General features: G+C 42.0%; 1 protein-coding gene across 2 annotated transcripts in view; it reads left to right on the top strand.

The window, feature by feature from the left end:
- SLC12A1 (solute carrier family 12 member 1) overlaps nt 1-15,517 on the top strand; it is a gene marked incomplete at its 5' end in the record, with an annotated part of 76,689 nt that overhangs the window by 33,298 nt on the left and 27,874 nt on the right. For both annotated transcript variants that reach the window (XM_080931120.1, XM_080931121.1), the window contains 4 exons: nt 1,301-1,456; nt 7,157-7,256; nt 8,020-8,131; nt 13,442-13,582. In XM_080931120.1, the coding sequence (XP_080787246.1) occupies nt 1,301-1,456; nt 7,157-7,256; nt 8,020-8,131; nt 13,442-13,582 (509 nt within the window). The remainder of the gene's footprint in view (nt 1-1,300; nt 1,457-7,156; nt 7,257-8,019; nt 8,132-13,441; nt 13,583-15,517) is intronic.

Consider the following 15,517-nt stretch of genomic DNA (forward strand, 5'->3'; position numbering starts at 1 on the left):
GATCATATGGACCTAAGAAAGTTCTTCACCATGAAGACTTTCCTTTCATCCAAGATACTAAACAAATATTCTTTTACAATTTGCCTCCATCCTCAGCCCTGATGACGTTGTTTGCAGAGACGCTGGGAGCCCGTGTCTGCACAAGGCCCCTGGGTTACAGAAAATAATGGAAGATGTTTAGTGTGGCTTGTCTTTAAACACACATTTACAGTCCTACCCCATGCTTTGCTATAAAAAAAGAAAAAGAAAAAAAAAAAAAAACAAAAAAAAACAAAAAACAAACCAGCTACAACAATTACCAAAAGTGTGAAAGGAGTAATGGGAAAAGAGAAAAGAAGAAAAAAATATCTTAAAAGAAGTGTGCAGGAAGACACGTGTGTATTTACACAAACCCAAAATGACTCTCAAACCCCCTCTCCTCCCCACCCAACTTACCTCCATCCTGGGCTCTGAAAAGGAGGCAGAAAAGAGCACCTGGGACTTTCCTAATGCCATTCCTGGGGTGCTGTTTCCACCTTGTGGTCACTGAGGAAATTTCTCCTCTAGAAACTTCCACTGAGTTTCGGTGACTCCAGAGTTTAAGTTACATTAACCCACTGACCAAACACGCCCTACAAATCAGGCTTTCCCATCCTGACTGAGTTGTTTCCTTGTTTCTCTCACTTCAGAAAACTAACGAAACACAGTAATCTATGTGTATGGGAGCCGCGACGGACACTTTAAAATATAATGCTGTACATATTGATGTGTCGTGCTTAAGGGTTACAGACAGCAAAATTTCTCCTCTTCTGTAAGATTCTTGCTTCTGATGCAGCAAACGTTGTCTCCTTAGGATAATAGTAAGGCAGAATACCCCAACTGCTCTGCAAATGGAGCAGAAGCCCACCATTATAACCAGCTCTTGGGAAGACAGGATGTTCTTCCCCCCCACCTGTTGCCAGGACACCCCTTTTCCCAACATACCCACTTTCTTTAGATTTCTGATGGTGTTGATTTTACATACTTGAGGTTTGGTCATTTGGGAGGACAAGCAGGACCCCCGCAGGGAACACAGAGAGGTCTGTGACGGTCCGCTTTTCAGTTGCTTTATATTTCCCAGAGTTTACAGCATCATCTTTGGTACAAATCCCACTTTTGCAGACTAGGGAGCCAAGATATCAATAATAATAGAAAAACAGTTAAGAGCTAGGACATACAATTTTTATGCCAGAGGAAGACATGTTATCTGCACTTTTATAATACAGAGTAGAACAGCAGCGTTGATGTGTGCGATTTCTTTCTGTATCATTTTTTCTTCCAGGATGGAGGCCGGCATATGGGATTTACAACATGTGGGTATCTCTTTTTGGAGCGATTTTGTGCTGTGCTGTCATGTTTGTCATCAACTGGTGGGCAGCTGTCATCACCTATGTCATTGAGTTATCCCTCTATATCTATGTGACTTATAAGAAGCCAGGTAAGAGAAAAGGCCACCGAGGATGGGGTTCCATGGCTCTCTCTATCCATCCACTGGATGTTTATCATGTGGCTTCCGTGTACTTACATGTAGTGGGTGCAAGGCAGTTCATCACATGCTATGCTACTTAAGGACAATGATAATTAACACCGTGGAGCAGTGCACACACTGTGTGCTCAGTTAACCCTCACAGTGGTGATGCACATTTGGGAAGCTTATTACAGAGATGAGGAAATTAGAGTTTAAAGTGTTGGTCATCTGCCAAAATAAGAGTCCCGGTGTGATAGAGCTGAACCCAGACCTCACAAGTGTTCCACTCTGTCACCTTTTCTTTTCAGTAGAATATTTTCTTTCTTTCTTTGGATAATTTTATTTATTTACATTTCAAATGTTATCTTCTTTTTTGGTTTCCCCTCTGGAAATTCCCTATCTCATGCCCCCCCTTACCCTGCCTCTATGACAGTGTTTCCCCCACCCACCTACTCCCACCTCCCTACCCTGGCATTCCCCTACACTGGGGAAACAAGCCTTCACTGGACCAAAGGCCTTTTCTCCCATTGATACCAGACAGTGCTATCCTCTGCTACATATGCAGCTGGAGCCATGGGTTCCTCCATGTGTACTCTTTGGTTGGTGGTTTAGTCCCTGGGAACTCGGGGCTTCTGGTTGGTTGATATTGTTCTTCAACCCCTTCAGCTCCTTCAGTCCTTTCTCTAACTCCTCCACAGGGGACCCAGTTCTCAGTCCAATGGTTGGCTTCCAGCATCTACCTCTGTATTTGTTAGGCTCTGGCAGATCCTCTCAGGAGACAGCTATATCAGGTTCCTGTCAGCAAGCACTTCCTGGCATCAGAAATATTGTCTAGGCTTGGTGTCTGTATAGGGGATGGATTTCCAGGTGCAGAAGTCTCTGGATGGCCTTTCTTTCAGTCTCTGCTCCACACTTTGTCTTCATATTTCCTCCCTTGAGTACTTTGTTCCCCCTTTTAAGAAGGACTGAAGCCTCCACACTTTGGTCTTCTAACTTCTTGAGATTCATGTGGTCTGTGAATTGTATCTTGGGTATTTTGAGCTTTTGGGCTAATATTCACTTACCGCCATGTGTGCACACCATGTGCGTTCTTTTGTAATTGGGTTACCTCACTCAGATGATAGTTTCTAGTTCCATCCATTTGCCTGCAAATTTCATGAAGTCATTGTTTTTAATAGCTGAGTAGTACTCCACTGTGTAAATGTACCACATTTTCTGAATTCATTCCTCTGTTGAAGGACATCTGGGTTCTTTTCAGCTTCTGGCTATTGTAAATAAGGCAGCATAGTGGAGCATGTGTCCTTGTTATATGTTAGAGCATCTTTTGGGTATTTGCCCAGGAGAGGGATGGCTGGGTCTTCAGGTAGTATTATGTCCAATTTTCTGAGGAACCACCAGACTGAATTCCAGAGTGGTTGTACCATCTCGCAATCCCACCAGCAATGGAGGAGTATTCCTCTTTCTCCACATCCTCGCCAGCATCTGCTGTCACCTGAGTTTTTAATCTTAGCCATTCTGACTGGTGTGAGGTAGAATCTTTGGGTTGTTTTGACTTACATTTCCCTGATGACTAAGGATGTTGAACATTTTCAGCCATTTGATATTCCTCAGTTGAGAATTCTTTGTTTAGTTCTGTACTCCATTTTTAATAGGGTTATTTGATTCTCGGGAGCCTAACTTCTTGAGTTCTTTGTATATGTTGGATATTAGCCCTCTATTGGATGTAGGATTGGTAAAGATCTTTTCCCAATCTGTTGGTTGCCACTTCGTCTTATTGACAACGTCTTTTGCCTTTCCAAAGTTTTGTGATTTTATGAGGTTCTATTTGTAGAATGTTGATCTTAGAACATAAGCCATTGGTGTTCCGTTCAGGAAAATTTCCCCTGTGCCCATGTTTTCGAGGCTCTTCCACACTTTCTCTTCTATAAGTCTGAGTATACCTGGTTTTATATGGAGGTCTTTGATCCACTTGGACTTGAGCTTTATACAAGGAGATAAGAATAGATCAATTTACATTCTTCTGCATGCTAACCTCCAGTTGAACCAGCACCATTTGTTCAAAATACTGTCTTTTTCCCCCCCACTGGATGGAAGACCCAGAAATGAACCCACACACCTATGGTCACTTGATCTTTGACAAAGAAACTACACTTTCTTCTAATGTCTTAATGAACTAAAACCCTGTCCTCAAGTTCTCAGATTCAGAGGAACAGTTGACTGCAGCACAGCATAATGTGTCACAAGAGCAGGGCAAGAAAAGGGCAAGGCATGAGCAAGTTTGCAGTTGTTCCAAGTTCTTTCTTGGTTCATAGCTCATAGTCACAGAGCCAACTACTCTGTACGAGATTAGTAAATACTTGTTGAATAAACAAAGTAAGTTCTCAAGTGACATCAAGCCACGTGGAGGTGGCTAATTCCAGGGCCAGAGAATGAGGTTCCAGGGACAAGAACTGGAGTGAATTGAAGATGCATTCATGACTTTAACATAGATAGAGTTCTTGAAGACTAAGGAGAAGGGTCATGAGGTGTCCTGGAAGGATAGCCAACCAGCCAAATAGTAAGAAAGAATCTGGATACTGTGGCTGAACTCAAGCTTTTTACTTCAGGACCCAGGAGGAAGGAGACTGTAGTTAGAAATATCCAGGGACCAGAATTCAGCATCTAGAAGCCCAGGTCCACTGCTGTATCCCTGACATTATTCTGCCAGCCAGGCAGAGATCATAACAACTTTAGAGGGACTCTGTTGTTCTTTTTCATTACCACTTTATATATTGTTAACAACAGGTACACTTTTCAGCTAGGGAAACTCTACCCTGTTTTGATATATAGCCCTAAGTTTTGCCAAACTGTATCCAGTCCTGTAACCATCACAACCAAGGTGTAGGATTTCTCCAGTCCCCTCAGACACCTGAGTGCTTAGGCTCTTCCTCCAGAATTTAACCCCTAGCAACCACTTTTCTAAGTCATGAACCTTTTGACTTTGTCTTTTTTTCAGGCCAACATATACCATGGCATTTAGTTCTTATGGATGTCTTTAAGTTAGCATGAACTTTTAGATTTGTCCATACTGTGGCATGTTGAAGCAATTTGTCCTCTGATATTGATGAATGACATACTATATATGAACATACTATAATATGTCTGTCTTGTTGATTGACAGTTGGTGTATCTAGATCTAGATACAGATATAGATATAATCTGGCGGCTCGATACGTGTTTTCATTTTTGTTGAGTAAATGCCTAGAAGTAAGACTGTTTATACATGGTGTGTGTGACTTTATTGCCAGATTGTCTGCCAGAATAATGGTATTGTTTTCCATTCCAAACAGCAGCTTACAAAGGCGCCCTGGTCAGTCTTCACCCTTGGCAGAGTGTACTATTGTCAGTTGCTTTTTCAAAGTTCTTTTAATAGAATCTTAGTCTTAGCCATTTTTGCCTATAGGCCTAGATTTTTCAAAACAAAATAAGGGTTCTTAAATGCTTCCAGTCCACCTTCTAGAGGTAGAGGAAAACAGAAATGTTAATAAGAAACAGGGACATGGACCTGTTTAGAAGTAGTTCTTTGGGAGCAATTACAGTCTTCATTGTCAGGATATCAGCAATCCAGTCCAGTCTGGAACACCAAACATAAATCAGTCTCAGCTGCTCGGTCCAGAAGAAACCACAAGGCTCCACCAAATTGGCACGAATCTGGACAAGGAGGAAAAGGCAGCCAGAGTACCATGAGACGTTCTTCGGCTAGTTACTGTCCTTGAAGTCATGACAAGCAGAGATCATTGAGGACCAGCGAAACACATACAAGGCGAACCAATGTGAGAGCCTGGTCTCACTGTCTGTGGTTACGTTTATAGCCTTTCTAAACATCACACACTCTCTCAAGCACCTGTTCCAGCAAAACACTGTATGCCCTTTCATAAGACAGCTTCCAGAAAAAAAAAAAAAAAAAAAAAAAAAAAAGTCTGTTTTCAACAAAACATCCTCTTATAAGACAATTTCCAGGAAAAAAAATCACATGATACAACTGAGTCTCCAAAGAAACCAGAAATTTCCACTTCCGTTTTCCAGTTTGCATGTTACCAGTGACTAGCGACACTGAGAGTCTTACTTGCCATTCTGTGTGTCTTGCTAAGCAGTTCCTTAAAATGATGCCTGTTTTGTTCTTGTTGTTGTTGCTTTCTAACTCAGTTGTGAGGCCTCCTGGTGTGTTCTGGCTCCTCTTGCAGTGTGTACTTTCTATTTTCCCCAGGCCTGAGGCTTCTATTTTCATTTCCCTGGTTGTTTTTATTAATACAAGTTGTTAACAAATTGATCTTTCTTTCTTCTATCTTTTTTCATTTGTAGTGTGTGTGTGTGTCTGTGTGTGTGTGTGTGTGATCTATGGCATTTTTCCTCAACCCAAGGCCACAAACATTTAGAACTTTTGGTGCTTTGGTAATTGATTAAGGCCTATTATCTACTGTATGGACCAGTGTAAGGTGTTGTTTGAGTGAAGTTTGTTCTTTTACATATGAATGTTGAATTAACTAATAGAGGTTTTAGCCCCAAAACAATGAATGTCAGGCCAGCAGTTTAGTCCAGTAGGTGAAATGTTCGCCACATAAGCTTGATGACTCGGTCACATGAGCCTGTTTTAGGAGAAAACCCACTCCTTAATCTTGTTGTCACACCCTACCTCCACACATGTGCTGTAACATGCGTGTGCCCACTCAGACTCACGCACCATACTAATCAAATAAAAGAACAAATGTCCTAAAGTATGCTTGTCTGGGAATCAACACCTCTTGTCACCCTGTTTGGTCTTCAGATGAAACACTCACTGTCCTCACCCTGCAGAGCAGGCACTGAAAGACTGTCATGAGCAGCTGGCCTGTCAGCGTGTCTCTGGCATTTATTATCACTAAGCTTAAAGAGCCCATTGAATTTTTTTTAAGATTTATTTTTTTATTTCATGTATGTGAATGTAGACACACCAGAAGAGGGCATCTAATCTCATTACAGATGGTTGTGAGCCACCATGTGGTTGCTGGGAATTGAACTCAGGACTTCTGGAAGAGCAGTCAGTGCTCTTAACCAATGAGCCATCTCTCCAGCCCTCATTTAATTTTTTAAACTTACTGTTTTTGAGGCAGGGTAGAGTGCTGAGCTCCCTCTTTTGAAGGTTGGTTTCTGGCAGGTCAGACTGAGACAATTCCTGAAGCCTAAACTCTTCTCGTGACCCCCACAAGTATGAGTTCCCAAGCTGGTCAGCTCTACCACTCAAAATAGAAATGTACGTCTGTGTGTAAACTACTCCTGCATTCAGAAACTCTCTTTTGTTTCCAATTTAAGAATTTGTGAAGGTCTTGAACTTATTGCCTACCTGGTCATCATCACATGGCCCTTTTTAAGGGTGTCTGGGGCTTCAGATTTACAGTATGATCCTGGTTGGAAGGATGCCTCACACCTAAAGATTCACATGGATGTTCGTGGAAGAGTAGGATTCACGTGGGTGCTCATGGGAGGATACAACATTCCAGGAACCACTAAGCTGGATTTAATCTAACTTGGATTCTCATCACCTCTTATATAGGCAAGAAAAGTTACAGGAGAGAATGGCTTAATAAAAATTATTTAATGCATACAGAAAATAAAGTCAATTTGAGGGAGTACCATGTCCTCCTTTGTCCGCAGATGTGAACTGGGGTTCCTCCACACAGGCTCTGTCCTATGTGAGCGCTTTAGACAATGCTCTGGAATTAACCACAGTGGAAGACCATGTGAAAAACTTCAGGTAAATGGGCTTTTGGGATCCCATGGTGTTCTACATTACAAGTGACTGTCCTTTAGAGGAGTCGCAATCATCAGAGTATCTGCAAGTTCTGGGGGCACATTTCAAATGTGCAAAGTCACATTTCACGACAGCAAAAGGCCTGCTTCTTTGGTTACAATCCACACTGTTACCTAGGAGAGAAATTGATGTGTTTGTCCTTCCGTCCTGAGCTCTGCCCATCGGGAGCCACCAGCTCCTCACACTGATGTGTCCTCTCCCAGGATTAGGGACAGAAAGGTCTAAAGGATGTGACTTCAGAGGGGAATAACACAGGTCTTTGTGTATTTTAACCATTGACTTTATCTCCTGTCAATCTGAGGCTTCATGATTTAATGAGTTCACCACAGAGAAGCCGTAATCTTAGATCTTCATTAGTTATATATTATTTTGGATGGTGCCCTGCAACATGGGCCAGCAAGAAAGATAAATGGAAATGTTGATGGGAGAAGGAGATTTGGGATGACATATTACCCACAAAAGGAAGACAAGGGAACCCAAGACTATGCTTCCCCTACTTCCTGCTTTTGCTGTGATTAATTAAATGGAAAATACTAAGATGACAAGATGTCAAGATAACTCAGGAATTTTGGTGAGAAATTCAAGATAAAATTAAGAAAGGAGTGCCCCAGTTCTCCTAGTTTTCTATACCTCTTATTTACTTCAAGGGGCTCTGGGCTCACATGCTTCCTCCACTGGCCAATTCTCATGTCTTCTCTGCTTTCAGACCCCAGTGCATTGTCTTAACAGGCGGACCCATGACAAGACCCGCCCTCTTGGATATAACCCATGCCTTTACCAAGAATAGTGGCCTCTGCATCTGCTGTGAAGTCTTCGTGGTAAGAGTCACTTCCTCCAAAAGAAGTGCTTTTTCCTCTCTTCTCATGGTGGGTTATTGTAGGTGGTACAGAAAATACTTACAGTCATAGGAAAGAGAAGGAACAGCTTCGACAAGAGTTCACCTCCTTGATTCAGGACTAGAACAGACAAACAAATAAGAACAAAACACATACACACACACACACACACACACACACACACACACACACACACTCAAAACATAACTGAATGAAAATAGATGAAATATATTTCTGGTTTCCTCAGAGAACAACTAAAAGTGATAAGTATTCTTAAATGACTGTCTCTGAGCCAAGAAGAACTAAACTGCTCCTCAATAAAAGGCAAGCATGTGGGCTGATAGAGTCAGACCATGAGAAGGAGGCAGGGATGATGGCCTTAGATGACCACACGTGGAGTTCAGATGAAATGCCTGGTTAATCCTGATGGCGGTGCAGATGCCTGGGGAACTGAGCTAAGTTTTCTGTTCCTTTGACAGTCAGAATTGAGCTAATTCCTTTTGTTCAAGGAACATGTTGGTGACTAATAACTTACTGGATTACTGAAAATAGAAGGAAGCATTGAAATTAGAATTTAAAAAAAATCTAGATCTTCCATACTAGCCAACCTCTGCACATCTTCTCGTTCTTTCTCTCTCTTCTCACTCTGGCCCTATGCTCTCTGTGTGTCTCTCTTAGTTTAAATCTTTACCAGCACGCGTTTATATCACTAAACATTAATCTGTTCTTTAAAGCATTTTCATGGTTTCTTACTTCATCCTCAAGCACATAAAAGGCAAAGAACAAGGAAATGCTTGTTTCCATTTTACTGGAGAAATGAGACAGGACAATGAAATCCTGACAAGAAAACGCTGATCTGGATGTCAGAGGAGACCTCTCAGGGTACCTCCTGTTAGGCCAGGAGGAGAAAGCCTAGGCAGTCTGACCCCTGGGACACAATCAAAGATCACTACTCGAATTTCCGGTATCTGCCAAGGAATGGGTGTGAGGGAGTTTTGGCCAGAGGCCAGTCTACGCAGCAGTGATGTGGTGGACTAACTTACTATATGCTACCCTGAGAAACACTCAAATGTCTTTTTAAACTTAGCAATATCTTAACGCTGTGGAAGGTGGCCACATTCTCTTTCCTATCTGTGCTGAGAGGACAGTAACTCAAACAATATAACTAAATACAATTATCCAGTAGGGGGTGGAGAGAGAGCTACTGGGTGGGGAAGATTGACAGGTTAAGTTATGGCCAACTGTGACTCCAGAGGATTTATTAAAAACTTATCAAGAGCCTTTCTCTCTTATTATCAAGTTTAGTGCCCTAGATTAGTGGATTTCATTTTGGCCAATATAATATAGGAAGCGGTTTTGATGGAATAAGCAGTTTGGGGTATTTTTTTCTTCTCTAGCAATTTAGACAAAATTTGGTTTAGCAAGAAATAAAATATCTTCAGGACTGGAGAAATGAACAAGAAATATAAACAGTCATATAATGGCAAGGGAGAAAAATCTTCCACAGAGATAAGAACCCCTGCTTTTAATTAACCCTTTGAGTCTTCAACTGAAAAAAGGACTATGGTCCTAGAAGACCCTTTCCTTCAAAGCAAGGGCCTAAGCGTGTGATCTGGAAGTTTCCTACATGTGTTTTCTACATGGTAATTTCCTACACTTCGTTTCTTGTGCTGATGGCTCCATGAAAGGCCCATGAGTCCTAGTCCCCGGTGCTCAAGTTCTCTTGGGAACAGACAACAGTCATTGTATCAATTAAAGCCTTCCCGGTTAGTTACTTCCTGTAAACTCCTTGGGCTGTGGATCCATTTTTAGATTCAAGGCTCAGTTGTCAATCATCTCTCTGAAAACAGATGGAGAGAGATGCAGGGGGAGGCAGCATACCACTGGAAGACTTTCCCCAATGTATACAGATGATGGTTAAGCCAGCCTTGCGGAAATGTTAAGTAGTGACAATGGAAAAGGAACCAAGATTGTGTTTTCCACTCTAGGAAGCATTTTCCCCTGGGCTTTTGAAACTAATAGTCAAGCTCTGAATCACTGTTTTGACATTTACTAGTGTTGATTCCCTTACACACATAGTTTAGTCTCTCCGAATGAAAAAGCACCTGTCTTAAGGTCATTGTGAGAATTACACTTGCTTTCAAGCACTGTTTTGTGTCTTTCAAATACTGAATGCTGGATTAGCTTTCTTTGTTGTTCTTGATGTTATCACTGCGGGAATATGATAGTTGCTAATTTTATTCCTGAACTATGTGGTCACCAATAAACCCAAATATCATCAAGTCCAGAGAGTAGATTGCTTGACCCTTATTCACCTGATTCATCCAGCCATTGAAGTCCCCCCTCTCTTCCTCGTTCCTCTTGTCTTTTTCTTACCCAGCCTCAAAATTTCAGATGAGGAACACTAAGTTCTTTATGTCAGTGGGCCTCTATCAAGATGTTAATAAAGCCCAGCTGTGGCGGCACATGCCTTGAATCCCAGCATCTGGGAGACAGACGCAGGAAGATCTCTGTGAGTTCGAGGCCAGCCTGATCTACAAAGGGAGTTCCAGAATATCTAAAACTGTTGCACGGAGAAATGTTAATAAAATAATAACATGATCAGATATAGGAAGAATGAAATGATCTCTGAATAGGCACTAGGAAACATGGTGAGATGGCTCATGGCCCAAATCAGAAAAAGGGAGAAACTAGCCTTCTGGTAGTTCCAACCACAGAAGTAATGAAAGCCAGGAGACTCTCGGTATATAGAAATATAAGTTGATATATAAATGTGCCAAGCTCTCAAAGTTTCATTGTTAAAATTGGGGAATTAATTCATGAGCTCATGTTTGGGAAGGTCTCTGTAATATATTAATTAGATGATAGAATCCATTTTTTCTGACATATTTGAATATTGGTAATTATGTTCCAGGATGTCTACCCTCCTGTTAGTTTTTAACCTTCTTACATTTGCATTACAGTCTAGTTTCATATTAATAAGTATGCTACAAGGACATCATAATCCCTTTTAGCAAAAAGAGATTCTGCATGAAATATTTTTATGAGTTCTCAGTATAGCAAATTCAGTCATTAAAATAAATCTCTCTGACACAATTAATGTTTAATCCAGATTTTTGTAATGCTAATAGACATACATTAGGCTGTATTTCTTTAAGTAAGCACCGTTTTCCCCAGGGGCTTACAGTCATTGCAGGGTATCTCAGAACTCCGATGCTCCACCATATTTCTAACTGTTGGTTGTTCTTCTATTTGATGGTTCTTGTGAAATGACCCTCAGTACAATATTCCTTCCTCTTCTAGTGGGTGAAGGCTAGATGACCAGGAAAGACAGGTAGTTTAAAATTCCCTGACATTCTGGAGGCACGAGTGAAACTTCTCTTCTAATAGCATGTCTTTCTCTGGTCCAGGTCTTCTGGTTCAATAACCAACCTGATGCTTCCACCTTTTCTGTCATCTCTGAAGAGCCTTGATTTTTTGCTAATACATGACAATCCAATTGCTTTCGCAATATTGGTAACTTCTGAAACATATATTAGAGAAAAACTAACTATACAAAGAACATGACCCAATTTAAACAGAATTCTAAAACGGAAGGGCCCCAGAGCCTAACCACTGCTGTATAACACAAAACAGAATATGTGCTGATATATAATTTAAAATTTTCTAGTTACCAATTGAGTTGACAAGAGATCAATTGTGTTATTTTTAATAATTTCTCCTGTTTAACTCAAATATGTCCAAAATATTATTTCAATATGTAATCAACATAAATGTTGGTGATATTTATTTTATGTATATTTGTGTACTAAGGCTCTCTTAATATGAACTCCATTTCAAACGCTGAATAACATGTGGATAGGAGCTGTTATGCCTGGCAGTGAGGATCCAGCAATTGCCCTATTTGATAAATATATTTGTCCTCAGGAGAGGATGCCTGTTGTATTAGGGAGTCAGTCAAGAGCCACATTTAAATCCAGCACTCTGTCTCCCAGCTCCGTGCCACTCCAGCTCCCCGAGAGCAAATACAGCATAGAATTAGCCTGGGGTTTCACTGATATTATAAACACCCATTTACAATGGTAAAAGTCAGCTGTAGGGAGAACCTAGTACTGCTCAAGCTTAGTACTGGATACCTTGTTTACTTAAAATAACCATGTGGGAAATGGGGTGTTTACCCCCATGTCCAGGATAAGAGTTCAGATCTAAGAGATGACCCATGAACTTCAAAGTAGCCAAGTTAGACTAGTTTTCTTGTATCCCAAAGTCCTTTGTTTCCCATCAAAGACTTTTAAGACTGTCATTTTAAATGCAGCATGAGGTACCAGTAACATCTATGTCACCCGAAAGCTTATTACACATTCAGTTGCTTAAGCCCTACTCCACACATTCTAGGGTTTGTCCTTCAAGATCTCGGGGACTTGTATGGAATCTATGACATCCAAACATAAGACAGTTCTCTTTCTAGAAAGCAGGTACTTCATGTGCCCTGCCAAACTCAAAGGCAATTAACCAGAAATACCTTTGGAACTGAATTAAAACACGAGAAGAAAAGAGCTAACCTGGACCTTCATGGGAAAGGGGTTGCTAGGCAAACCTTGGGTGTCCAGAATCAACCCTTGAGATTACGAGGTGCTTTAGCACCACCATGCCTCCCTCCCTTTCTCTTAGCTGTTCTCACTCACCTCACATCATCAGGTGATCTTTTATTCCCACCAAATTCACTGAATGAGGAAGGGGCATTAACTTGCCCAACTATAAATGGACCAGTTCCAGAGAAGAGGAATAAGGGAATTCTTAGCAACCAAAAAGCAGTACTTAGGCACTTACCAAACTGTCAGGGTCTGTGGCGTGGGGCGGAATTTGCAGTCAGGAATGCTCGGGATCCCAAGAGCACTCTGTCCATTTCTTGAAATGTGGGTCTAGCTGAGATTTCTTTGAGGTTCACAAACAGGGCTCTCGCTGTTGAATCACAGGTTGATTGTGAATTCGTGAGCCTCTTTGATCACATCCTGTTTTCCCTGCATGCCATGGCGCCCTCGGCTTTTCTTTCCGTTCTACACAGGCAGTAATTTAAGTGGCTATTAATAAGTCTGGACATTTGGGGGTGAAAGTGGATCATGTGAACAGTGCATGCCCTCTCCCAAAATAAACCTCATTGAAGGAGGTGCTTTTGCCTCCGTCCCAGCTCCTCATCTAACGGGGCTTTACTGTTTGGTTTTTGTCACCTGGTAACAGTAGTGTGATGTATAATGGTGGGGCTTCTCACCAATATTTCACCGTGTCCTACAGGGACCGCGCAAGCTGTGTGTTAAGGAGATGAACAGTGGCATGGCTAAAAAACAGGCCTGGCTTATAAAGAACAAAATCAAGGCATTCTATGCTGCAGTGGCGGCGGACTGCTTCAGGGATGGTGTGCGGAGTCTCCTTCAGGTAAGGCGGAGGAGAGTAAGCACAGAGGTAGAAGACAGCATCCAGGTAAATGAAGCGCCTAAAACCAATGGCTCTATAGAGTTAGGCCACTCACAAGAGATCAAGGCAGATAGGTCGTCAGGGAACCTCGGGATAGAATAGCTAGAATAAAGGCTGAGGTTCTATCACCGGGTACTAGGAATGATCTACTGGAAACGGAAAATCAGATTGCCTTTGGCCGGCATCATTCTGTCCTTACGATCACTGAAATGCAGACGTGCTCTGGTCTTTTGAGGACTTTCAGAATCCTATTTAAGCGTCAGACTCATGTGTCTGGTACAGCAGGTAGCTATGGTCCACTTGGGCACTTTTCTCTTTTGCACATGATGGGTGGACAGCTGCTAGGCACCACTAATAAATGCATGCGGACTGGGGCGGAAAATCTCCCCAGCCTTGGGGATTATTTCCAGAACATTAAATAAATGTGATCATCTCTATGGCTACATGATGGAGTCTGCAGCCTTCTCTCTCTGTCCTTCCCTTTGCCCTTCCCTCTTCTACCTTTACGGTAACTACAGAAACTTGTAGTCAGTTTCACCTCTGTAATTTGGGGGGGGGGGGAATCTTTAAAACAATTAAAGAGACTCTCTGAATGTGGCATGTGTGTATTTTGAAATCTTTATCCAAAATAGCCCCCAGGATGTCAGATGACACGGAGGAAGGCCATGGTCATCTGGGAGGCTAAGAGCCACCCAAGATAAATTGGCTCTGAACTGGCAACATGCCAGCCTCTTACCGCACTGACTCAGTCGATCAGTCTTTGTAGTCAAAGCTTCTTTCTAGGAGTTCTGCAATAAAAACCTGACTGGCAAGACACACCCATTCACGTAACTGTGGCTTGACTGTTTTGGAGATAACCAACCACTTCCTCATTGGATTTGAAGCCTATTCTACAGAAGGAGCTCGTGCCTTTTAATACAAACCTGGTCAAGAGCCTGTAGCTATTAAGGTCTCAGAACCCCAAAGGAGAGACTGCTCCTCTTGCTTCACTAAATTGACATGTTTATGTCCACAGATTAGTGCTGGTCCCAGGTTTCATCAGAGAATCTTCTTTTTGCCATAGGTGTTAGAGACCCACCACTAGTTAAAGCATGAAGAATGCATTTCTATGGGGTGCTGGGCTCTAAAAAGGTTGTCAAGGTCACCCTCTCCAAGGATAATGAACATCACAGGAGAGGGGAACAGAGAATGTAAGAGACAGGGGCTGAGGTCTGAGCTACTACAAAACAGTGCCTTCTGGACATGATGCAGGTATCACACCCATGAACTCACTGCAACTGTGGCTACCTGCATAAGAGCTACACAAAATCTGACCTGTAACCATTTCATTGTGTGTGGGGGCCTTACGAGGGGGCCTTACATTAGGACTATGGGCAACTTACAGGGGCTGGAGGAGGGAGGCCATTTTCTTTGGCAATGTCACCTGTAAGCTGACCATGTCCCGTTAGTAGCCTCACATATATTCCTGCCCATGCAAGTGACCACATTTTAAACTCACTGGGCTATGACACTAGCCACAGAAACCGGTGGAGACCAGTTAGGGAGAAGGGCTTAAGCAGGAGGCAACGGGTGGAGAGAGGACAGGGGTGGGGGTGTGTGTGAAAATGCTTAGAATGACGCATAGACATGAGCACATCTGTAGAAGAATTTTTAAAGTAGTGAAATAGTCGTGAAGATGAAAGTAAGATATATATATATATATATATATATATATATATATATATATATATATATATACATACATACATGTAGAAAACGAACTCAAAGGCCCACAGGAAGTGCATGCCAAGTGTGCGGAGGGACAAGCTCATGTTAGCAGTCTGACATTTTTGCCCATGCCCTTCTGTTCATGACTGTGTCCCCAAGAATAGGTCCTGCTAATTTCTTTAATATATT

The sequence above is a fragment of the Micromys minutus genome (assembly GCF_963924665.1).
Source record: "Micromys minutus genome assembly, chromosome: 17".
In the NCBI taxonomy this organism is placed as follows: Eukaryota; Metazoa; Chordata; class Mammalia; order Rodentia; family Muridae; genus Micromys; species Micromys minutus.